This window comes from Trachemys scripta, chromosome 3 (genome assembly GCF_013100865.1).
Source record: "Trachemys scripta elegans isolate TJP31775 chromosome 3, CAS_Tse_1.0, whole genome shotgun sequence".
Classification (NCBI taxonomy): Eukaryota; Metazoa; Chordata; order Testudines; family Emydidae; genus Trachemys; species Trachemys scripta.
In genome coordinates, this window is record NC_048300.1 from 201073049 (window position 1) to 201098902 (window position 25854).

At 56.6% G+C, this 25854-nt stretch overlaps 1 protein-coding gene across 1 annotated transcript; it reads right to left on the minus strand.

The window, feature by feature from the left end:
* On the minus strand, window positions 1-25504 carry LOC117875559 (zinc finger protein 665-like). The gene is made up of 8 exons (XM_034766937.1): window positions 25372-25504; window positions 22852-22972; window positions 22205-22318; window positions 19222-20580; window positions 9857-10065; window positions 5715-5841; window positions 2651-2761; window positions 1-2532 (listed from the first exon to the last, which is right to left on the minus strand). Exons 1-8 carry the CDS (start codon window positions 25393-25395, stop codon window positions 1166-1168), a joined length of 3432 nt encoding a protein of 1143 aa, XP_034622828.1. The 5' UTR covers window positions 25396-25504; the 3' UTR covers window positions 1-1165.
* Between the last annotated feature and the right edge of the window lie 350 nt (window positions 25505-25854).

Here is a 25854-nt window from a genome sequence, read left to right on the forward strand (position 1 = left end):
AGTCTATGGGTACGTAGCACGTACACACCAGAGGGATGATATTCACGACTGGCACCTGGACGTGACTAGGAAGAACGGGCTGTAACAGAGAAAGGGAAGCCGTGGACTGAATATGAGGAGTAACTTCCTGGCAGCGAGATGCATGGGTGGGGGTGTCAGCCAAGGGACGGGGGAGCCCCACCGCTTGGAACGGGACTGGACAAGGGGCTGGAGATGTGCTGAAGGGAAACAATCCAGTGCTAGCCCCTGGGAGAGGGACTGAATGACCGAACTGGGCTTGTCCCTCTCTAGTTCTGCAACGCTGTGACTCCTCCGTCCGCACGCGTCCTACAACAGAGACTCCCACTTTCCACAGCCCTCCGTGTGTCTCTGAGTGGGCAGCGGGCTGCGAATCTGCTGCGTAAGTGCTAAATATTTTCCTTCTCGCTCTTCTGGGGCTCAGGCAGGGCAGGTGGACGCTCCTTGGCTGCCTGATGCAGGTACATGCAGCGCTAAGCACGTGACAGGGTGGGACAGAGCAGCTGCTGGGACCCGCCCTGCAGCCCAGACAAAGGGATCTCGAGGATCTCCAGCACTGCTTCCCTGCACCCCCTGCTAGCAGGCTGTGGGTCTGTCTACACAGCACAAGCTGGGCCTGGCCAGCTAGCCTGGGGAACAATAGCGCTGAGCGCAGGGACGCAGGGGCTTGCGTGCGGGCAGGACACGCCCAGCCCAGCCCCTGGGGACGTTCTCAGCCTGCTCTGACGCATGCGCGGCGCTGTCTGCACTACTATTGTTACGTGCGTGACCTGGACACAAGCCAGCGGGTAAAGCAGCCGGGGCACAGACATCCCCAGCGCGTGGCGGGGAGGTGGGGCACAGGTGGCTCTGGGCCAGCCCGTCGGGACACTGAAATGGTGTGGCCAATGCGGCAGCAGGAGACACACAGGGCAGCGCAGGGTCAGGCTGTCACAGCGGGGTTATTTCCCGTGTCCGCAGCGTCTCTCCCGCTGATGAGCACGGACCGTTTTACAGGGGAACTGACCCGGGCTACGCTGGGACAGCCGGGCTGTCTTCGGTTTCTGTCTCACGCCGGCGCCGTGCTGCTGGATTAATGACTCCCATCGCACGGGACTGGGGGGGTTCGGACTGCGCTCGTGAGTGACGCTTTCCCTGCTCCCCGCAGTCAGATGGTTTCTTCGGGGCGATCCCGCGGGGCCGGCTCCGTGTATAATTGAGGCCCAGGACTTACTCCGCCTGTTGCCAAGGGGGAGCCCCCGGGTGCTGGCGGCTGGAAGGTCGCTGCGTGCGCTGAGCAGCCGGCGGGCTGGCCCGGCTGGGGCAGTCGGAGCTGTGGTTTCCCCGAGCAGCTCTCCCCGCGCTGGGCTCTCCGGAACGGCCCCCGCTGGGCGTGGTGGCTCGTCTGGTGCATGGCCATGCGCTGCATGTGATTGAAGGTCTTCCCGCAGTCGGTGCAGATCAGCGGGGCCTGCCCCGTGTGCACCCGCTGGTGGGTGAGCAGCACCTTCTTCAGGCGGAAGCTCTCCCCGCACTCGGCGCAGGCGAAGGGCCGTTCCCCGGTGTGCAGCCTGACGTGCAGCTTCAGGGTGATCTTGTCCTTGAAGCTCCTCCCGCAGTGGGAGCAGGCGAAGGGGCGCTCCCCGGTGTGGATGCGCTGGTGGCTGACGAGATGGTGCTTCTGCGTGAAGCGCTTGCCGCACTCGGTGCAGGTGAAGGGCTTCTCGCCCGTGTGGGTTCTCCGGTGGATCACCAGGTGGTGCTTGTGGCTGAAGATCTTCCCGCAAGCCTCGCAGGAGAACGGCTTCTCCCCGGTGTGCACGAGCTGGTGGATGCTCAGAGGCGTCTTGTCCTTGAAGCTCTTCCCGCACTGGGCGCAGGAGAAGGGCCGCGTGCCCGTGTGGCTGCGCTGGTGGCTCAGCAGATGGTGCTTCTGGGTGAAGCGCTTGCCGCACTGGGCGCAGGGGAAGGGGCGCTCGCCCGTGTGGGTGCGGCGGTGGGTGATCAGGTGGTGCTTGTGGTTGAAGATCTTCCCGCACTCGGCGCAGGTGAAGGGCAGCTCCCCGGCGTGGACCCGCTGGTGGGTCAGGAAGACCTTCCTCAGCCGGAAGCTGCTGCCGCACTGGGCGCAGGAGAAGGGGCGCTCCCCGGTGTGGGTGCGCTGGTGGGTGGTGAGGTGCTGCTTCTGCGTGAAGCGCTTCCCGCACTCGGCGCAGGCGAAGGGCTTCTCGCCCGTATGGATCCGCTGGTGGATTATCAGAGCCGTCCTGTCCTTGAAGCTCTTCTCACAGCTCGGGCACGCATGAGGCCTCTCTGCCACCCTCCCGGTTCGTCTCCCCTGAGGGTCTCCGGCCTGGGCTCTCGGCTTCCGGCGGGACCCGCTTTCGCTCTTGCAGCTCGTTAGTTCCAAGAGCTGGAGACCTTTCTCCCCCACTATCCCGGATACGGTCCCCCGCGGTGCCAGGGCTTCGGGATCTTCCTGACCACGACATCCCTCTTCCTGCTCCTCCTTTTTAATGGTGATGCCAACTCCTGCTGGAGAGAGGAGAGAGCCCAGACATCACTTCGTCGGCTGGAACAAAGGCGAACTCCTAACACTAAACAAGAGTCACGGGATGGGCTGTGTTCTTAGGGTGTTTGCTTCATGACTCACCTGAGCAGGGGCTCTGGGTTCTCCTCTCTCTCCAGCCCTGGGGCTCCCGCACACACGGCTCTTCCCCACACTCCATCTGACAGATGATCTCTGGTTTGGCACCCGGACACCCTGTGCAGGAGGCAAAAATCACAGGTCAATGAGACAGGCTCAGAAGAACATAAGAACGGCCAGGCTGGGTCAGACCAAAGGTCCATCTAGCCCAATATCCGGTCTTCCGACAGTGGCCAATGCCAGGTGCTTCAGAGGGAATGGACAGAACAGGGCAATTATTGAGTGATCCATCCCCTGATGACCATTCCCCGCTTCTGGCACTCAGAGGCTAGGGACACCATCCCTGCCCATCCTAGCTAATAGCCATTGATGGACCTGTCCTCCAGGAACTGATCTAGTTCTTTTTTTAACCCACCTATACTTTTGGTCCTCACAACATCCCCTGGCAAGGAGTTCCACAGGTTGACTATGTGCTGCATGAAGAAATATTTCCTTGTGTTTGTATTAAACCTGCTGCCTGTTTATTTCATTTGGTGGCCCCTAGTTCTTGTGTTATGAGAAGGAGTAAATAGCACTTCCTTGTTCACTGTCTCCACACCATTCCTGATGTTACAGACCTCTATCATATCCCCCCTCAGTCCCCTTTTTTCCAAGCTGAAAAGTCCCAGTCTTATTAATGTCTCCTCATATAGAAGCCGTTCCATCCCCCTGATCATTTCTGTTGCACAGGGTGAGTAGGTTTCCCCAGCTGCCTCTTAATTCCTGAACCCCTCTGGGTCCGGAAAGGCAGCGAGTCCGCCAGCGACCTGGATTGTAAATGACACGGGAGGGCCATGCAGTGTTGTGGTAGCCATGTCAGTCCCAGGACAGTAGAGACAAGTTAGGTGAGAATATCAACTCAGAGCCCAGCTTTCGAGCTACACGGGGCCCTTCCTCAGGGCTGGCAAACTTAGTATGAGTACGTTTGTCCAATAAAATATTACCTCACCCACCAGGTCTCCCTGGAGGGTGACACGTTCCAGCAACGCTCAGCATGTCAGCACCCGGCAGGAGGGTTTTCATGGGCTCTGGCTAAGCGGTCTGGGTTTGTTTCGGCGACTCCCCAAGGCCTGGCCCAGGTGACTACACAGACGGCCGACACCGGCCAGCGACAGCCGCACACTGATTTTAACCCACGCTGGTTATCTGTAGTCTCCAGGGGGATGTTTCAGAGCGGGGAGGGGCAGGGAACTGGCCAGCATTCGAAGTAGCTTTGAATTCACATGACTGAGGTCTGGTCTACACTAGAGAGCTGGGCTGACCCGAGGCAGCTTACGTCCCCTAAGTAAGGAAGGGTCTACACCAGGGCTTCAATTCGCAGAGATGATTTCCCGGCTCCCTCCTCCCCCCATTAGGGGCTTCAGCTGCGTAGCCAGGGGTCTCAGGACTTTAGCCCTGCGGGGGAGCCACTGGGGCTTGGGACTTTAGCCCCATGGGAGGAGGTGCCGGGGATCGGGGCTTCAGCCCCATGGGGCGTGCTGAGGCTTGGGGCTTTAGCCCCGTGGGGGGCAGGGGGTGCAGGGACTTTAGCCCTGCGGGAGGAGATGCTGGGGCCTGGAGCTCGGGGCTTTAGCCTCGTGGGAGGAGGTGCGGGGGGCTCGGGGCTTTAGCCTTGCAGGGAGGTGCAGGGGCTTGGGGCTTTAGCCCCGTGAGGGGACATTGGGGCTCGGGGCTTTAGCCTTGCAGGGAGGTGCAGGGGCTTAGTGCTTTAGCCCCGTGAGGGGGCACTGGGGCTCGGGGCTTTAGCCCTGCAGGGAGGTGCAGGGGCTTGGTGCTTTAGCCCCGTGAGGGGGCATTGGGGCTCGGGGCTTTAGCCCCGCGGCAGGCGCCAGGCTCAGGGCTTCAGCCCCACGGGAGGTGCTGGGGCTTCCGTGGGTTTGAAAGTGTTTGCTGGGGCTCCGCTTTGGTCGGCTATGGCTGAATTTAAGCCCCTGGTCGACACTAACATTTTGCTCCGCGACGTAACTGCGCCGCTCCGCCGACGTAGTAACTCCACCTCCACCCGTGGCGTAGAGTCCAGGTCGATGCAGTTGGGTCGACCCAGTGTCAGTGCAGACACCGCGTTGTCACTGGTTTTCAGCCTTCCCATAATGCCCCACACAGACAGCACAACTGATACAAGCGCTGCTGGGGAGGCCGCCCCCCGCTGACGCAAGGCGCCAAGTGCAGACACGCACACGCGATGTGATTACTGCAGCGGCTCTACATCGGTGGACGTTAGATTGACTTAACTTTGTAGTGTAGACGTGGCCTGAGAAATATAAGAACCTCTCTTTATAATCAGTGTCAGAAACATCCCTCGAACGATGCCCATTTGGGATGCCAAGAGGCACTCGGAACATGACAATACCTTACCCCTCTCGCCAACGAAACCTGCCCTATCTCTGGGCCCGGCCCCACTCCAGTGCAGGCCTCCTCTGAAGGCTGTCCAGTGATCCTCCATGTGGGTGGGGAGCCCCACAGGACTGCTGGAGATCACACTGAACCCCCTCTCCTTTCCTGCTGCACAATCACAATTTAAAGGGGCTAACGATGCAATGGGGATTTCCTCTAATTACTTTCTTGTACTTTACCCAGGTCTCTCAGAGGAAAAATATTCCCCACCCCTAAAACAACAAGGTGCTGGCCCCCCTCGGGGGGCAGAGTTAAGGCTGTGTAGGAAGTGTCCCCTGAACTCTGCATTTCCTGGTTTTGTGATGTTTGTGTTTGAATTGTGACACTGATGCTCTTGGAGGGATACGTAGAGGGACCTCAGCTCCACAGGTCTGAGTTTGGGGGGATTGAATATTTGAGTTTGGGGGACTGAAACGCTCCTGTTTGGGGAGGGCGGGAGGAGCTCCCGGCCCTCCTGGGCACCTGAAAATTAATTCTATAAGAACAATGCTCTTTGCATTTCTGTTTGCAAAGGGTCTGCGAACTTTCAGGATAACGATCCTTAACCACTCTTGGGAGAGACGCCTCGAAAGTGCCAGGAACCAGCCTTATACAGACCACGCAGCTCTCGGTAACACGAGGGAAAGTGTCTCTTTACCCAAGGAGGCGATGAGCTCGTAATTCTCCTTCATCACGTCCCGGTACAGCTCCCGCTGCCATTCTGCTAACGCCGCCCACTCCTCCGGGGAGAAATAGACCGCCACGTCCTCGAACGACACCGGCACCTGCAAAACAAGCGGCCCCATTCAGTACCTCCCACCACCGGCAGCCCTGACTGCCTTCCAGGCTAGGGATATTCCATGTGCCTGAGTCACAGCGCTAACCGAGGCCTTTTTACGTGTGCGCCTGATCAGAAACAACGCTGGCTACGCACGGATCAACCGGGTTAGAAAACACAGCAGGGCAGAAGAGGGCTCACTAGTGCTGGAACTCCATGAGTTACAGAGAAGGACTTTCATAGAATCATAGAATCTCAGGGTTGGAAGGGACCTCAGGAGGTCATCTAGTCCAACCCCTGCTCAAAGCAGGACCAATCCCCAACTAAATCATCCCAGCCAGGGCTTTGTCAAGCCTGACCTTAAAAACCTCTAAGGAAGGAGATTCCACCACCTCCATAGGGAACCCATTCCAGTGCTTCACCACCCTCCTAGTGAACAAGTTTTTCCTAATATCCAACCTAGACCTCTCCCACTGCAACTTGAGACCATTACTCCTTGTTCTGTCATTTGGTACCACTGAGAACAGTCTAGACGTTACATCAGCCATGCCACAAAGGGGGCCGACAAGGTTCACAACTCGCCTTTTAGACATGGACCGTCTCCTCCTCTCTGTGCGCAGTGCCCAGTGCATTGTGAGTGCTGCCACCTGGGAAACATTAACAATAGCAGCGGCTGCCTCCAAAATGCCCTTCACATATTAATGAACAGCCAGGTTCACCCCACTGGTGTCCTGCTTAACCTGGCTGGTCCAGGCCCCAGCCCCGCAAATAAACTGCCTGGGACCTTCTGGGCTGCTGAGGGCCCCAGACACGGGCTTTAGAGTGGTTCAATCAAATGAGGGGAAAAGCCCTTCCACAGGAACCCACAAGGAAAGACGACTTCCAGCTCCTGGCAGGAGTCGCGTGAAGCTGATGTGGCCGTGGTTTGCATCCACTTTCCACAAGTGTCCATGACAAGGCAAGGCCCAGGGAATTCCACCCAAGGGCCCGGTTACCTCCCTTTCTTGTACCTGGAAGGCCCACTCCAATTACCCCCGGGGCTGGGCGCTCTGTGGAGACACTGCTCCATTAGCACTTCTGCTCAGCGTCAGGACTTCGTCCCCACATCCCCACCTCGGAACCGCTTGGTTAAGCTCCCTGCCTCCTCGCTCCGTATCTGCAGCTGAGCACAGCAAAGGGAGCTGGCGGATTGCGAAGAATTCTTTTGATTCTGTGCAAAGGGAAGTTGGTTCCATAAACGTTTCTGCATCGAGACCTCTGGCCCTTCCTGATCAGCTCCAGTGTTTATTTTTTTAATACTTTGGACTTTTCCTGAAGATCGTCCCTCCAGCCTGGGTGTTTCGGAGCAAACATCCCTCGTTATTCACGATCAGCAGTAATAGGTGGAGCACTGTTTATCTCGCGATCCCAAAGCATTTCAGCTGGCAGGTAGCACGGTCCCTGTTTCGCAGACGAGGAAGCTGAAGCATGGTGGGAACTGACTCACCTGAGTAGGGCCCATTAGCCTGGCTAAGAGCTCCCTCACTCCAGAGTTCACTGTGTCTCCTGGCTGGCTTCATCCGCCAGCAGAATCTCTGCTAGGCCCCGGGTCCGACTCCCCATTGCCCTGCCCCAGAGTAACGTTTGCAAAGGCAGTGCACAATGGGCGTAAGGTGGAACTGCTCCGACCGGGTGGCTTTATATGCCCGCTTGGCCCAGGTGTAAACGGCCACACGAGAGACAGCGGGACACAGACTCAGAGCCACAGTATCAACCTCATTCTAATTTATACACGTACAAATCATCCCGCACGGCCACGCAGACGAATAGAAATGAGGTTGGCTAGCGCCCGGCTCTCTCTGCCAGTCCAGTCCTGGCCACCACCCCGGCAGATCCTGCAGTCTGGGTTCAGACCAAACTTCCGCTACAATCCGAGGGCGTTCTGGCCAGAAAGGGCCGGAGGAGTGACCCGGCGATGCTGGTTAGGGCTCTAAGTTATTTTGAAATGTGCCGAGCCCCAGGACTTCCAGCGCTTCCCTCATGGAGACGATTCTCCTGTTGGTGCATCTCATGGAGGCACACAGCTCCCAGTAACGCCAATGGGGACTCTGCATCTAAATCCCATACTCTGCGTCTAAATCCCATAGGCAGCGTTGAAATCTCAGCCTAAAAGTCTAATTTCAGAAGTCCCTACTGGTGCGCCAGGGCTTATCGCTGCCCTGTCTTTGGGGGCTTCGAGCCAGTTTTCTGTCCACATGACGTGCTTCTAGGGAGTCATTGCAAATTCATTTTTCACCTAAGATTTCACACACTCAACTAAAATCCAACAGGATTTATAACTACGTCATCCCCTACGGCTAGTCATTGGCTTTTAAAAGGCGATTGATCTTCTTGGGCAGGATTTATTCATAGATTCGCCGTTTGGAAGCCAGAAGGGACCAGTCTAATCATCTAGCCTGATCACATTGGAGAGAATCCAGCGGAGGGCAACAAAAACGATCAGGGGGCTGGAGCACATGACTTATGAGGAGAGGCTGAGGGAACTGGGATTGTTTAGTCTGCAGAAGAGAAGAATGAGGGGGGATTTGATAGCTGCTTTCAACTACCTGAAAGGGGGTTCCAAAGAGGATGGAGCTCGGCTGTTCTCAGTGGTGGCAGATGACAGGACAAGGAGCAATGGTCTCAAGTTGCAGTGGGGGAGGTCCAGATTGGATATTAGGAAAAACTATTTCACGAGGAGGGTGGTGAAACACTGGAATGCGTTACCTAGGGAGGTGGTGGAGTCTCCTTCCTTGGAGGTTTTTAAGGCCCGGCTTGACAAAGCCCTGGCTGGGATGATTTAGTTGGGAATTGGTCCTGCTTTGAGCAGGGGGTTGGACTAGATACCTCCTGAGGTCCCTTCCAACCCTAATCTTCTATGATTCTCTCTCTTGCACAACACAGGCCAGAGAATTTCTCCGAGTGATTTTTGCATCAAGCCCATATCTTGTGGTTGAGCTAGGGCATATTTACTAGAAAGCCACCGAGTCTTGATTTAAAGACTTCAAGTGATGGTGAATTCATCGCGTTCCTTGGGAAATGATTCCAATGGTTAATTGCCACATTGCTCAGAAAATGGCCCTTGTTCCTAGCCTCAATGTATCGGCCTTCAGTGTCCAGCCACTGGCTCTCGTTCCGCCTTTAGATCAAAGACCCCTTTCTAGTCCCTACAGAAACCTCTGCGGCCTGAGTCCAGACTGCCTTGGTGCATCTGAACACTTCTTCCTGCATCAGGCCCACACTCCGCAGACTGGTACCATGTTCCCTCCTCGGCCGTCCTTTCCACATGCCCGAGTTCATGCATTAAAATCCTTCCTTCAGCCTCTGAATAATTTGCTGTTGCTTCTGTGGGGCTCTGGGAGGGGGTCTCCCTGGTGTGGCGCCCAGCGCGCTCCCACCAGCGCCACAAAGGGCTGACCTGTCCCCTGCTCTGCTCCCAGAGCCAGGCCTCTGCAGATGCAGCTCCAAACAGCACTGGCTTTGCTGCCAGCCCCCAGCCATGGCACGTCCCTGTCCAATCTGCTGCCCTGGCGCCCCTCGGTCTCTGCGGGCGCAGGGGGTCCCCAGCCGCCCGCTACCAATGACTGTCCCGGGTCTCAGGGGGATCCCCGGCTTGTTGGCTGTTTCCCTAGGGCCCGGGAGCAGCCGGCTGCGGGTTTCCTGCCGCTCACACCCTCCCCCGGGTGGTGACTACCGAGGCTAAACCAAGGGAGCCCAACGCAGATTCTCCAGCGGCCCCCCCCGTTCTCCGGGTCTCGGCTTCCCGGGGCTTGCGGAGACACTGCCCCCCCCCGGGACCCCCACCCACGCCGGGCCGAGAGCCCAGCCCCAGCCGGGTTCGCCCCCCAGCGCCCCGGGCTCCGGGGGCCAGCGCCGGCCGGGCCGGGCCGGGCCGGGCCAGACGGGCTGCGGTGCCGAAGGTGGCTACGGACCGCGGGCAGGGCAGGCTCCGGGCTCCCATTGTCACCGCGCTGCCGCTCCCTGCGCCCCGAGCCGGCGCCTACCTGCGCCCGGCCCCCGCCGGGCATCGTCCCCCGGGCTCGGCCGGGCAGGCGCGTCGGGACGAAGCTCGCCGAGCTCCGGGCAGCCGCCGGCGGGATGCGCTGCGCTGCGCTGCGCGGGGCGCGGAGCTGGGCTCGGGGAGCCCCCGGAGCTCGGGCGCGGAGGTCTCCGGCTCTCCCGGGGAGCCGCGCGGGGGCACCCGGGCATCCCCCTGCGGCGGGAGGGAGAGAAAACTACAGCTCCCGGCAGCCCGTAGCGCCGGGCCGCCTCCCCCTCGCCTGGCCCCGGAGCCTCCCGGCCGGGTCCTAGCAGCGCCCCGCTCCGCGCACACGGGCTGGCGGGGCGCGTCCCTGTCCCTGTCCCACTCCCACCCCGGGGCCCTCCGCAAGCCGCACCGCGGGCTCCTGCCCGGGAACCGGGCTGCAGCGGGGAAAGGCGCCCACACCCCATCTCCTACCCGCCCCTGGCTTCCACACGGCCCGGGACAGGGGCTTGTGCATACGAACGGCCTGAGCCGGACTGGGTCAGACCAAAGGTCCATCTAGCCCAGTATCCTGTCTACCGACAGTGGCCAATGCCAGGTGCCCCAGAGGGAGTGAACCTAACAGGTAATGATCAAGTGATCTCTCTTCTGCCATCCATCTCCACCCTCTGACAGACAGAGGCTAGGGACACCATTCCTTACCCATCCTGGCTAATAGCCATTAACGGATTTAACCTCCATGAATTTATCTAGTTCTCTTTTAAACCCTGTTATAGTCCTAGCCTTCACAGCCTCCTCAGGCAAGGAGTTCCACAGGTTGACTATGCGCTGCGTGAAGAAGAACTTCCTTTTATTTGTTTTAAACCTGCTGCCCATTAATTTCATTTGGTGACCCCTAGTTCTTATATTATGGGAACAAGTAAATAACTTTTCCTTATCCACTTTCTCCACATCACTCATGCTTTTATAGACCTCTATCATATCCCCCCTTAGTCTCCTCTTGTCTTGCTTCTCTGGGATGGAGGCAGAAGGCCCGGGACGTGGTTCTGTTGACAGGACAATGTACATTCAGGTCTGGCCTGCCCTGTGGTCCTGGCAGACCCTCTGATGATGACCTCACTGTCAGGGAAGTGAAAGTGATGAATGAAAAGAGGAAGGGGTTTTATTCAAACCGGTTAAAAGGCTATGATCTGGTTTTGTTAACCGCTGTGTAACTGAGCCCCTGAAACCCACTGAGGAGAAAAGCTCCCCGTGTAACAGATCCAACACCTCTGGCCCTTTCAATTAAGGCTAAGCAAGCTCTCAGTTAAGGGCTAAGATCCAGCCACACATCTAAGTCCACTGAGGGAGACCTCTAGCAAAGACCAGACAGGAAATACTTCTCCTTTCAAGTCTTCTTTGTACAGGGAATAGTAATTGTTAGAAATACAGGTAGTTGGGTTTGTGCTGCCTAGGGGAAGTACCTGCTGGGTGTGAAGGTGTCCACCAGCATCTGTAACAACAGCCCCCACTCGGCACCTCGGCTGCCCCCACACCTGGAGCCTGCGCAGGGGGATGGGAGGTACACTGGCGCCATACCCCTTGGAGGCCATGTCCTCACACCGCTTTCAGGGGGCACCACTCAGCCCCAAACAGGGAAGCGCCTGAGACAGTTGTTAATGACTGATACACCCGATGGGGTGTGAAATAATATCTACTGCCCCGTGTGACACCCTGCAGGTCCTACCCAAGCCTGTCCGCAGGCGTTTCTGTTGTGGGGGTGGGTCTGGTTCCCGGGGGTCACAGGTTGATGCAAAACAGGGAGGGACCATACAGAAGTAGAGCCAGCCAGCATGACCTCAATGCGTGTGTGTGTCTGAAATAAATGGAGAGAGAGGTTTGTTTTCTAATTACCCCCCCCCCCCCCCAATCTGGTCAGCCAGGGTGGGCGAGGAGCAGCCCAGATTGGCCGGGAGGCAGAGTCGGGGTTTCTATCTTGCTGCCAATACCCAACATAGCCCTGATTGCAGACTGAGTGAGGACATCAGGATGTGGCCGGGTGGGAGTGGATCTTCTCTTCCCTTAGCCAGCCATGCAGGACTGCCCCCACCCCACATGCTGCACCGAAGGGCACTTCAGCCATGTAAACGCAGCAGAGTCCTTCTTTGTAAAAGGCTCTGGAGACAGGACGCTCAGATCGTAATGGTCTTGTGGTTAAAGATACAAGACAGCGCTCAGGACACCTGAATACTATTTCTGGCTCTGCCAGATGTCTCAGTTTCCCAATGTCAAATGGAGATAATACTCAGAGCGGTCAGAGAAGAGTGGTGACTTGTGAAGCTCTCGTATTCACATCTCTCAAGTGCCCGGAGCTCCTTGGCTGGGGAAGCTGGAGCTGTGAAGATCGGATCCAGATTCACCTGTGAACTTCCCCGGCCGTTGGGAGTGCGCGGCAGAACGTGCGTTGGGTGGTCCCTAAGAACTAGTGCTGAGCGACGTGACTGAATCATGGTACCATGTGAGAATGGCCTGTGGCTAGATGGGGAGAGTGTTAGAAGGGTTCTGTCTCGCCCCCCAGTCAGGCCAGCTGCCTGTAGATGGTGCTAGCAGGAGCAGTGGTAACGGTTGGTTAATGTTCTGCTAACCTGGCTGCGCCCCCTTTCTATGCCGCATCAAAGTACCAGGTGCGCGGCCTGCACGTGACTAATGAGCAAGTCGCTTACTGGCTGATTCCGCATCAAACTGCAGCTCTCAGCTGATTCGGAGCCACCCCACTTCTAAAACCATCTTTAAATCAGTCCAGGTGACATCTCCGCCTGTCCCTCAGCTCCTCCTGCCAGACCCAAGCACCTCCACGGGCAGAGCCTGCCCTCCCTCGCTCCCCTCAGAGGTGTTAAAGCCAGAAGGGACCATACAAGCAGCTAGCCAAGTGGTTTTCAACCTTTTTTTTCATTTGTGGCCCCCTAAAATATTCCAAATGGCAGTGGGGGCCTTTCTGGAAATCGTAGACAGTCTGTAGCCCCCCCCAGGGTCCGCGAACCACAGGTTGAAAACCACCGATCTAGTCTGACCTCATGTATCCCACAGGCCATTCAACATCATCCAGTTACCCCTGTATTGACCCAGTAACTTGTATGTTATTATCTGTCTCCCACAAGGCAGCCCGTCTGGATCTGGAGACACCAGGAACTAGAGAATCCACCACTGCCTTGATCCTTTGTTTCCAGGGTTAAGCCCCTCACTGTTGCAAATTCGTGTCTCATTTCTCATTTGAATTTGTCTGGCTTCAGCTTCCAGCCAGTAGTTCTTGTGATGATTCTGCTGGGTTAACGAGCCCGCTCGTACCTGTTTTTTACTCCCCATGAAGGTACTTCCAGGCTGTAACCAACTCCCCGCTCAGGCTTCCTTTTCATAAACAGACGGAACTCTTTCAGTCTCTCACGTTTTCTTCAGCTGAATCATTTTTGTGGCTCTTTTCTGCCCAACATCCTGTTTGAAATGTGAACACCAGAACTGGATGCAGTATTCCAGCATCAGTCCCACCAGTGCTGGGTACCAGGGTATAATCCTCTGCCTGCTCCACTAACCACTCCTCTGTTAATACGTCCAAGGATCGCATTAGCCCTGTTTGCTACAGCAACATGTTGGGAGCTCAGGTTCAGTCTCGTCTGCTCTCACCCCTAGACCCTTTTCAGACTCCGGATTCTGGAGGTGGGGTCTGCGTTCTGGAGGTGGGGTCCGCGTTCCTTGTTCCTACCTGTAGAAGACTTTGCATTGGGTTGTACTAAAATGCGTTTGGTTTGAATGGGCCCATTTTACCAAGCGATGCAGCTCGCACTGTCTGACTGCCCTGTTGTCCTGCCAACCTCTGTCATCCACAAATGTTATCAACTGGGATTTTATATTGACTTGCTGATCACAGATGAAAGTCTTGAATAGTGTTGGGCTTCATACTGATCCCTGTGGAACCTCACTAGAAACACCCGTTTGCTGCTGATTCCCCACTGACGACCACTGTTTGAGATCTGTCAGCTAGCGAGTTCTTAAACCAGTTAACGGGTGCTCTATTGACATTGTGTAGAGCTATTTTTTAATAAGAATGCCGTGTGGTACTCAGGCAAATCTCCTACAAAAGTCTAACATTTACACAAAGAACAGGAGGACTTGTGGCACCTTAGAGACTAACACATTTATTTCAGCATAAGCTTTCGTGGGCTACAGCCCACTTCTTCGGAAGCTGTAGTCCACGAAAGCTTATGCTGAAATAAATGTGTTAGTCTCTAAGGTGCCACAAGTACTCCTGTTGTTTTTGCGGATACAGACTAACACGGCTGCTACTCTGAAACCAAACATTTACATAGTAATTTGTAATCTCATCAAAGAATGAAATATCTTAGGTGCAAAGATGAGAAACAAAATGATTAGGGGGATGGAATAGCCTCCGTATGAGGTGAGATTAAAAAGACTGGGATTGTTCAGTTTAGAAAAGAGACAACTAAGCAGGGATATGATAAAGGTCTACAAAAGCATGGATGGTGTGGAGAAAGTGAATAGGAAACTATTACTTATCCCTTCGCATAACAGAAGAACCAGGGGTCACCCTCACCCAATGAAATTAATAGGCAACAGGTTTAAAACAAACCAAAGGCAGTATTTCTTCACACAGTCAACTTGTGGAACTCCTTGCCAGAGGATGTTGTGAAGACCAAAAGTATAATTGTGTTCAAAAAAGAATTAGACAAGTTCATGGAGGACGGGTCCATCAATGGTTGTTTGTCAAGATGGGCAGGGATGCAACCCCAGGCTCTGGGTGTCACTAAACCTCTGACTGCCAGAAGCACCTGGCATTGGCCACTGTCGAAGACAGAATACTGGGCTAGATGGACCTTCCGTGTGACCCAGTGTGGCTGTTCTTATGAAAGCAGGTTGTTGGACAAGACCCATGTTCCATAAAACCATGTTGTCTAGCATTAATTACATTCCCATCCTTTAATTCTTTAATCAACTCAATCCCTCATCAGCTCTTCCAGTATTTTGCCCAGGCTCAGCAGTGTACGTAGGACAGTCCGGGCCGGTCCGGTCCGCCGTACCTGCAAGATATTTATAGCTGGTACAGCGTACCGAAAAGAGGAGCAGTCAAACGTGGGGCCACTGGGCGGGCAGCTGTACCACCCCCAGCCCTTCCCCGCAGGTCTCCTCCGTCTGACAGCAGCCACGCCGGAGGACAGGGCTGGGGCAGTCCAGCCCCGGGAGGAGCAGCTGGCGTTCTGCTCCTTTCCCCGCTGCGGTTCCCGCGAGAGCCCTGACCCACAAAGGGGAAAGGAGCAAAACGTCAGGCCACCGGGTGGCCCCCCACCGGCAGTTCCTCTGGCACCGCTGCTGTACCAGCCCCCAGCCCTGTGCTCCAGCAGGCCGGCTGCTGTACAGACAGAGGAGACCCTGCAGGGAAGGGCTGGGGGCGATACAGCCGCGCTGGAGGAGCTGTAGGCGTGGGGCTGCCCAGCGGCCCCATGTTCTGCTCCTTTCGCCGAGCGTGGGGGCCCCTGGCTGGGGTGGAGTCACGTGGAGGGTCACATGCCCCCCATGGCTCCCTCTGTACCGGTAAGAAATGGATTCCACTTGCACCACGGCCCAGGCTTGATCCCAGGCTAAACTACAGTTACGACAAGAGCAGTTTGCGTTATGGAAAAGTGACACCGGGGAAATATTGGCTGTCGCTGTAGCTGCAATGTAGAAGCTGGAAACCGACCGAATCAGCATCATGCAGCCAGCCGGCTCTTCACCGATTCCCACTGCTCCACCGGCCCCTGGGACCCACGCAGCCAGCGCCTGAGGGGTGCAATAGAGAGCTATGTGATTGAACGCTGGCGCTCAGCACGGCTGGTTAATCACCTGGCTTTCCTTGGCGCGGTCTGTCTGACTGGGGTCAGAGATTCTCCATCCAGCACAGGGGGTCTCAGCGTTTTTCTTTCTGAGCCCCCCCCCCATGCTATAAAATCTCCATGGCCCACCTGGGCCACAACTGGTTTTCTGCATAGAAAAGCCAGGGCTGGCATTAGGGGGTAGCCAGCAGGGCAGTTGCCTGGGGCCCCAGGGGCCCCCATGAAGCTACATTGCTGACTTCAGCTTCAGCCCGGCTGGGGAGGCTCGGGGCCCTGGGCTTCAGCCTTATGCGAAGGGGCTTTGGCTTTCTGCCCTGGGTCCCAGCGAGTCTAATGCTGGCCCTGCTTGGAGGCCCCCCTGAAACCTGCTCAAGGCCCCATAGGGGGCCCTGGACCCCTGGTTGAGAACCACTGGACTAGTTTATCTGTTCTGCAGTGCTCGGCCTGGCCTCCATCTGCACTTCTTAGGACTGGCCTCCATGCCCATTGTACAGAGACGCTGACCTGCACTCCGGCAAAGCACCCTTCTCCCATTTCTCACCCCTGACTGGCTCCTGCCCGTCAGCTGTGGGGCAGAGAATGAGATCTGCACGACACAGCCACCTCCCGGCCCTTCGAGAGAACAGCGTGTGAGGCCCCAGCTGACACACTTACTTTTAGTTGATATTATTTTAATTGTTCTTTTGAAGGAAAAAGAAAGCAAACGCAAGACCACATACAGACATTACAGCGCTAAACCGTTACCAACGTCCCACACAATACAGAGCATGCAGAACTTCGGTTAAGGTACATTCATTGAATCCCACCGCAGCACTCACTTCCCGTCTCCTCACTCAGGCATCCTCTTCCAGTCTCTTCTCAGATAGGACTCCCTCCAAGCCGGCTAAGCGCCTCCCGCCGGCACACCCTGCTGCACTGAGATTTCTCTGTTGATTTCTGTGTTTTTGATGGCTGGCGTTTTGCTGGACAGACTAGTCTCCAGTGAGAATACGCCACATGACTTATTAAAGGGAAACTGTCAACATAATAAATACATCAAACTCTGCTCTAGTATTACACAGAAAAAATGAAACCATCTCCTTTGGCTCCTCATGAAGCAGGCTGGTTTTAGTTCACATTTTGCACTTCAGTCAGCTTGGGAGGTGGAACTAGACGTCTTGCTTTGCTAGAATCATAGAATATCGAGGTTGGAAGGGACCTCAGGAGGTATCTAGTCCAACCCCCTGCTCAAAGCAGGACCAATCCCCAGACAGATTTTTGCCTCAGAACCCTAAATGGCCCCCTCAAGAATTGAACACTTAACCCTGGGTTAAGCAGGCCAATGTTCAAACCATTGAACTGTCCCTCCCCGCTCAGTTCAGCTCAGCTCAGCCCAGCCCTTTGACCATTACATTCCCATGTTCAAGTCCCAGGACTCCTGTGGTCTATGCCCAGCTCTGAGAGGGGAGGGGGGTTTACAGGACTAGAGAGGGGAACTGGGAGTCAGGACACCTGGCTTCTATTCTATGCTCTGGGAGGGGAGTGAGGTCTAGAGAACTAGAGCAAGAGGGAGCTAGGACTGCTGGATTCGATTTCCAGTTTCCTATATGACTTTGAGCTAGGCATAGCTCTCTGCGCCTCAGTTTCTCCAAAGTGGGGGTGCTGAAGCCTTCCTGTTTGTAGTCCACTTCACTTCCTGTCCTCGTGTTAACACAGTGCCACTCAGCACTGCAGGGGATTGATTAAAAAAATCCCAAAACTGTTTCATTTAAATTAAAATGCAACAGGGAAGAGGGTTTATTCCTGTTGGGTTTTACAAAACCTTCACCCAACCTACATTTTGTACTTACATCTCCTTACAGCAACCAGGTGATTATCAAACCCGCAAAGGCCCAGGCACGAAACCACCACAAATCCTGCACATCAGAAACACCTGCAGCAGACGGACTGAAGTTTCTGGCCAGCGATACTCAGAACTTAGTGGTTCAGGAGCCAAATTAGCGATCAACGTGCCCCCAAAAGCCCCCGCAGCATGACCGACAGGGGAAATACTTGGTTTTATATATAATTATTCTCACAGCAAATAAATTACTAACTTAGAGCAAGCTGCTAACTGAATTGGTTAATTACACAGTAAAAGCATCCGGCTTGGTTAATAACATCATGCGCTGCACAGAGCCGCAGGAGACCCCCAAAGAGCCGCTTGTGGCTCGCGCGCCCCAGTCTGACTATCGCTGGTCGAGGTGATGGGCGCTGTGGGTAAAAGCTGCAGATTAACTCTCTTGTAGCGAACGCTGGAGAGGCAGCGACAGCAGCTGTCAGTCCAGCCTCGGGTGGCACCTCCACAGGTCACCCTAGGATCTCACTCCCACCCCCAACGGGCCCTATCGGACTCCTGTTCAAGTCAAACCAGTGGGATCCAACTCTCGAGCAGCGCAGAGAATCCACTGCTGTATGGCGATAGGAAACCGGCGGGAGAAGTAGCTTGAAAGGACAGGAAATGGACACAACAGACACTTGAGTTCAGGGCACAAGAGAGATATGGAGGGTAGGAGCCATGGGCCAGGTGGAAGGAGAAGTGCAGGATTGCCAAGGATTGCCACAGGGTATCTGCCATTTTTAGAGGCTTTTAATTTATTGATTAGAGAGAAAAATCTACCCCCCTTTTGTGTGTGTATGAACATGGATTTTATCCAGCATGCTGCATCGTTCCATAGGGACTTGCACGTGACTAGGAATAGCATCGTAGTGCTATTTGCGAATGCTCTGTGATTTACACAGGAGACAGACGGGAAGGATAAAATCAAAGCAGACACAGCAGACCATTGCTAATTACGTCACTCAACAAATGAAAATAAAAAAGACAGCGTTGCTACAATTTTCTGCCAAGATCTGATCGAGTGGTGTAGTGAGTTCTCCTCTTACTCAGACTTCCTCGCTTCCCCAAAGTACACCGCAGAACACTTCCTACTAGACTAGAGCATAAACAAACCTAAACGGCACGCCCGCATAAATGAACAATGTTCATGACAAGGCAGCAGCCTGGCTCTTTGATTATACGCGGAGCGTCTCCTTTGCAAGATTCAGCAATTTTCACAGACACTTGTGCAAAGTAGCACGGTTCTACGGTAATTAGAAAGCTAGCGTACGTCATGGGGCACTTCTTTATATTTTGGTTAAGATATTTTAGTGTATTTACTAGGCAGCCAAACAACCTATACATTTAGGAGGCCAATCCAGTTGCTTGTAGAAAATTCGTACTCTGGAGAGGAGACTGACACGTCAGTTGCTTTTAAGCAAGGTCCCACAGCAAGGATGGGCCTGGGGAGTTGAGTGTGTGTGTGTCACAAATGTCACTTTTGCACACCCAGGTTGGAAGGTAGCTTCCAAGGAGGCTTTTCGGTTGGCCTCTGAAGATGTGCTGTCTCACAGGAGCAGTTCTGCCTACCCTAGAGCTCACGGTGTTTCACTCCTGCATCTTGTCAGATCCCAACTCCCAGACATAGTGTTTGCCACGTTCCACCCACACAAATGGTTCCCTCTCACGTGTGGCTCCTTTGATGTAGCACAAGGCGTTTGCTCTGCATGAACCTCTTCCCACACTCATTGCACACCAAAGGTCTCTTGCCAGCCAGGGTTCCCTGTTGGGCTCTCAGAGGTGGCTTCTGGCTAACGTTTGCCCTGCACTGCGGGGTGCTGGTGCAGGGCGTTTGCTGGACCACGGGCTGTGGGCTCCGACTGGCACCTGTCCTCGTGCTCTTCAGCAGCGCCTGCTCAGTGTGAGTTCTCTGGTGCGCCAGCATTATCCGCTCGTCCCGGAACCGTTTCTCGCATTCCGCACACTGATATGGCTTCTCCTCTGCCGGGACCTTCTGGCGGCAGAAACCCACGTCATCCTCCAGGCCTTCCTCCCCTTTGCCACGTGGCCTCTTGCCCCTGTGCACCCTCTGGTGGCTTTTCAAGTGCTGCTTCTGGCTGCAGGTCTTCCCGCACTCGTTGCACTTGTAGGGCCTCTCGCCTGTGTGGATCCGCTCATGGATGATGAGGGTTTTCTTGTCCTTGAAGCTCTTCCCGCACTCGGGGCAGGCAAAGGGCCGCTCCCCCGTGTGGATGCGCTGGTGGCTGATCAGATGGTGCTTCTGGCTGAACCTGTGTCCGCACTGAGTGCAGGAGAAGGGCTTCTCCCCGGTGTGGGTGCGCTGGTGGCTCAAGAGATGGTGCTTCTGGCTGAAGTTCTTCCCGCAGTCCGAGCACTGGAACGGCTTCACTCCCCTGTGCACTTTCTGGTGGGACACGAGGATCTGCTTGAGCCGGAAGCTGCTCCCGCACTGCAGGCACAGGAATGGCCTCTCCGCCGTGTGGGTGCGCTGGTGCTTTTTGAGGTCTCTGCTCTTGTTGAAGCTCTTCCCGCACTGAGCGCACGTGTACGGCCGCTTGGGTGCCTGAGGGCTTCTCTGCAGCTTCTCAGAAAGGCTCCTCCCTCTCTCGGGGGCAACATCCTCCTTTCCCATGTGGGTTTTCTGATGTCTCTTCAGGTCCCCCTTGGATGGGAAACCCTTCCCGCACTCAGGGCATTTGAAGGGCCGCTCCCCCGTGTGACTCCTTTCGTGGATGGTCAGGGCTGTGTTACTCTTGAAGCTTTTGTCGCACTCCGGACATGTCGGGGGAATCTTCTTTAGCGAGGCTTTTTGGGGAGGAGCCCTCAGGGGTTTGTCCTGAGCATTCGCCACCCGGCTTCGCAGCTTCTGGCGGGATTTGCTTCGAGCCAGGCCGCTCTTCTTCTTCTTCACACACTGTGGCGGGCTGCTCCCTTCCTCCAACTTTCCCGAGGACGCACTGGGCGGTTCCGGGGTCTCTGTGTCTTCCTCCTGCTCCTCCTTTTTAATCCTGATTCCATCATCTACTGGAAAGAAGACAGAGGGAAGAGTCCAGATGTTATTTCAGGTGCGGAGGATGGAAAAAAACTGCCCATTCAACAAAACCCCCCATTCCAGAGGGAATCCCAGTAGGTTCCCAGTGAGAATCTGTGAATGAATCTGCTGGGAAGTTCAGCGATTGGGAAATCCCCTCTCTTCCCACAAATTACAGAGACATTCCCATCACATCCAAGTTTCTACCGCCCAAGAAATAGCCAACGGAAGCCAGCTGCATTCACCTAAACAGGTCTGGCTCCCACGACGGCAACCTGAAAAATAACCCCCCCACCGAGACACAGATTCTGCTCTCAGTCATACCAGTGCAGCCCAGTGACTTCAACAGAGCTATTCTGGCCTAAGAAAGCACGTTTCGACCAGGTTTCCAGAGGCAGTCAGGATTATAAACTGGGGATTCCTGCCAGTCATGTTTCTATTTTATTCAGCCTAGGTCTGACCCCACCCTCCCCAGCGCAGAACGTGAGCATACAGGAACGCGAACTCTGGAGTGGCCTTACAAGTGAGTAACTTTCTCGCACCTGGAGTGGTGCGGGAAGGGGAGGGACTCCGGCTATGAGTTAATTAGTCCTGTTAGGAAGTCCCAATTGGCTCCAGCCACAGAGGAATTCTGGCTACACACTAACAGAGTTAGGGACACTCTTCCGACACACACAGGCTTCAGCACTGTATGGGTCCCTCATTGCCTTTAATGAATGTTACTCTCAGTCCAACGCTCTGTTCATCAGGCCACCCTTGGAATGTCCAACTCTTCTCTGTCTAGCTCAGACGTGGGCAAACTACGGCCCGCGGGACCGTCCTGCCCAGCCCCTGAGCTCCCGGCCGGGGAGCCTAGTCCCCCCCCCACCCCGCTATCCCCCCTCTCCCGCAGCCACGCCTGCTGGGCAGCGCAGCTGGCTCTGGCCGGGTGTCGCGGCTGTGAGCTCCTGCTGCTGGTAAGGGGGCGGGGAGCGGGGGGGTTGGGTAAGGGAGCAGGGGGTCCTGGGGGGCAGTCAGGGAGGATGGGGCGGTTGGATGGGGCGGAGGTTCTGGGGGGGACCAGCAGGGGGTGGGGAACAGGGAGGGTTGGGAGTGGGAGTCCCGGGGGGCGTGTCAGAGGGCGGGGATGTGGATAGAGGTTGGGAGGGCAGTCAAGGGACAGGGAGGGGGTTGGATAAGGGGGTGAAATCCCGAGGAGCAGTTAGGGCCGGGGGGTCCCAGGAGCGGGTGGTCAGGGGACGAGGAGCAGAGGGCGGTTGGATAGGAGGCGGGAGTCCCTGGGGGCTGTCAGGGGGTGGGTGAGTGGATAGGGGTCAGGGCAGTCAGGTGACAGGGAGCAGGAGGGTTAGATAGGGGGCAGGGGTCCTGGGAGGGGGCGGTCAGGGGGCAAGGACAAGGGGGGGTTGGATGGGTCAGGGGTTCTGAGGGGGGCAGTCAGGGGGCGGGAAATGGGAGGGGTGGATAGGGGGCGGGGGCCAGGCTGTTTGGGGAGGCACAGCCTTCCCTACCCAGCCCTCCATACAGTTGCGCAACCCCGATGTGGCCCTCGGGCCAAAAAGTTTGCCCACCCCTGGTCTAGCTCCCCATCCTTCGGGATTTCCCCCCCCCCCCACTCACCTGACCAGAAGCTTTGGGGGGTCCCCCACTCTCTGGGATGCGGAGGGTCTCCAACACACGGCTCTTCTTCTTGCTCAATTTTACATAGGATCTCTGGTTTGACAGCAGGCCACCCTGTTCCAGGGACGGAGAACAGTAAAGTCTCATGTTTACATTAATGTAATTAGAGTCTGGAAGAAGGCTTCTCCATCCTCATCGTCAAAGGTACTATCCCTCACTCTCAGCTCTATCTACTCCAAATTCATGGGCATGCACACTTCACACTCTAGCCTTAGTGCTCCCTCCATCTATCGGCCCACTTCTGACTCGTGTCTTCTGTCCTGCTGCCCCTACATACCTCTTCTGCTCCAGCGGTCAGTCTTTAGCGTCACATCTCAATCTTCTTTCTGCAGGAATCTTTCCTATCTAGGGCTCCTTACCCCAGCCACTGTCCCATGTTTTACCGTGTCCGTGTTAGAGTCTAACATCTCGCTGTATGTCCGCAGAGTGCCCCGTACGCTCATGCGTGCTAGGAATGGTCAATGACAGGGCAGTATATGGGCCACATTTTCAAGCTTCGGAGCCTGACGTTAGATGCCTAACTCCATATTCCGGCATCTAGACAAGAATGGCCCAGCTCCTGGGAGAAGGGCGAAAGGGATCCTCACCCAGCGAGGTCACCAGCTCGTAGTTCTCCCTCATCACGGCCCGGTACAGCTCCCGCTGCCATTCCGCTAACGCCGCCCACTCCTCCGGGGAGAAATAGACCGCCACGTCCTCGAACGCCACCTGCAACACAAGCCGCCCGGCTCAACATCGTGGGCTGCACGGATAGCCAGAGCCCACGCTGGGGACTGCAGTAGGATCCAGACATGGGCAAAACCCCTTGGCCCCAGTGCCACGCAGTCTGCATCCCACTCCCCACCAGGCCCGTCTGCCAGTAACGGCGTTACCTGAAAACTGACAGCCAGGAGGTGAGCGCAGAGGGGCTGCTGGGGAAAGGATAAAACAAAACTGCTTTGAATCTGCAGTAAGTACAGCAAGACACAGGGGCATAACTAGCTCCCGATGCGTGATGGGCCCGTCAGTCTTGGGGGGGCTGGGGTGGGTTGAGAGACTTAAAACGCATCCCGTAATCCGGCAAATCAAGGGTTAAGACAAGAATGGGGACAGTGAGAGAAAGCCTCAGCCTGGGGTTCAACCCTCCTGTGCTGGAGGCTATGGGATGATCCAGGTTAAAGGGACAAGTGGGGGGGGAAGGGGAAGTACCCTGAATCCTGGAGACATGGGCTGACCGAGGGGAAGAGGAGGAATGCAAGGAGAGCTAGAAGCAGGGCGAAGGGATCACGCTGTGGCAAGGACAGCCACTCACAGCGCTGCAAACCTCGCAGCCCCAGAGAGAGCGATACGGGGGAGAGGTGCAGGAGCAAGCCCTGCTCGCTGTTCGGGACAGGATGCTTTAAACATGCCTTTTATATGGGGAGGGATAGCTCAGTGGTTTGAGCATTGGGCTGCTAAACCCAGGGTTGTGAGTTCAGTCCTTGAGGGGGCCACTTAGGGATCTGGGGCAAAAATCAGTCCTTGGTCCTGCTAGTGAAGGCAGGGGGCTGGACTCAATGATCTTTGAGGGTCCCTTCCAGGTCTAGGAGATAGGTAGAGCTCCATATATTATTATTATTTTGTGTATTAAAAGTCATGGTTCTTTTCAGGCCAGCAGCTCAGTGGTTTTCTGACAGCACCGAGAACAATTCAAGGAGCAGCCTGCAAAACCCAAGATGAGCTAGAACCAGATCGGACTCTCGATCTGAGCACTGAGCAGTCAGACACGCTCCGTGCTGGCCCAGGAATCAGTCACGCTGCACAAGCGGCCCTCGCTGGCAGTTCTCATGGGTTCCAGGCCCTCGGTGCCCGAATTTACTTCAAGGAGAGTGAGTCACATTTTAAAATGACTTCCCGAAAGCAGCCTGTGCTCACCAGGCTGCCGAACCGCCCCCGCCTTTCCCAGCGGCTATTTTTAGAGGCAATTTTAACTCTTGTGAACATAAGGGATTAGCAAGGAGCACCAGGAATAATGGGGACAGGAGTGAAGCCATTTATTCTACGTGGCGCAGCCCAACTGGTATGGCCTCTCCTGAGCAGAAACCTCTGTTTCCATGTCCCCTGGAGGTGGTTTTAGAACGAGGGCAAACATCCGCCAGGTGCCAGCCTGGGACACCTCAATCATTCAGTTCACTTGTGACCAGGTCAGAGGCCAGGTTTCAGGAGCAGAAAATCCTGCACCTAAACCGTCTTCCCTGTCTCCCAAGCAGCATCGCCTGGAAAAGCGGCGAATGCAGGAGCCAGGGGAGAGCGGAGACAAGGGATAGGAGTCAAGAGCCGCACACTCATAAGTCTGGATCTAGGGGTGCTGGGGGTGCTGCCGCACCCCCTGGCTGGAAGTGGTTTCCATCACATCCAGGTTGACAGTTTGGTTCAGTGGCTCTCGGCTCCCCCACTACACACATTGTTCCAGCCCCCCTGTGCACACTCTGCTGAGCCAGGCCGGCGAGGGCAAGGCAGGAATTCCTGTGCCATCCTACAATGCCCTGCTCCCTGCGAGCGGGGCCGCCTTCAGCAGCCCTGTCGCCCAGGAGCCTGTGCTAGGGAGCAAAGCTTAGTATTCAAGCCACCCTAAGACGCCCGTACTGGGGGGAACAGAGCCGCCACACACTGGGGCAGAGCAGAGACCCTCCCGCCCCGGGCCTGTCTGCTACGCAGAGAGCCCCCTTCCCTGCAGCCCCTGTCACTATATGGGGAGGTGTGAGAGAGCGGGAGCCCCCCACCCCAGGCTATATATGGGCAGGGAGCCCCCAGTCACCCCAACGCCCCCCCGGGCCCGGCGGAGAGCCCTGCCCCACTGCAGTCATTCATTCTCCTGGCCCTGGCCCTGCAGACACCCCCGCCCCGCCCCGCCCCACAGCTGTCTCCCCACTGCCCCCTCCGGGCCCCGGAGAGCAGAGACCCCCCGGCCAGCCTTGTGTCTCTAGGGCCAGCCTGGCTCGGTGGGGCTACAAGTCCCGCCCCTGCCCCGGCTGCAGGGGGCGCTCCCTGTCCAGCGTCCAGCCCAGGGGCCTGCCGTGGGGCGGCCATGGGGCCGGGTCCTGCCTCCAGCGGGCAGCGCCCCCCGGGGCCCGGGGCCAGCCGCCTACCTGAGCAGAGCCCGCTGCGGCCATCCCCCTGGCCTCCGGCCTGCGGCCCCGCGACGCGGGGATCGGGGCCAGGCTGGATCGGGGCCCCGGGCGGCCCGCGGGGCTGCGCTCCCCGCCCGGCGCAGTGTAGCGCCCGGCCGAGATGCTCCGCCGCCCGCCAGCCCCCGCCTCCCGGGGCATTGTGGGAGATGTAGTCCCGCCTGATTGACAGCTCCGGGCACGCCCGGGGCCCTGCGCGGGGGCGCAGCGCAAGGGCCAGACCCCGGGATCGCCCGGCTCCGCGCAGGGTCCGGGCAAGGCAGGGGGCAGCATGGCAGGGGGGCCGCGCAGCGTGGGAACCCGCCCGGGACCCTTGCAGCCCACACCCAGGCTCCACCGCCGGGCTGGTGGGAACCCGTGTCCCGCTGAGCCCGGGGCCAAGCCTTGCCGTGCTGCTGTGTGGACGCAGCTCGAGCCGCTGGCCCGAGCCGGGAGCTCTGCCTC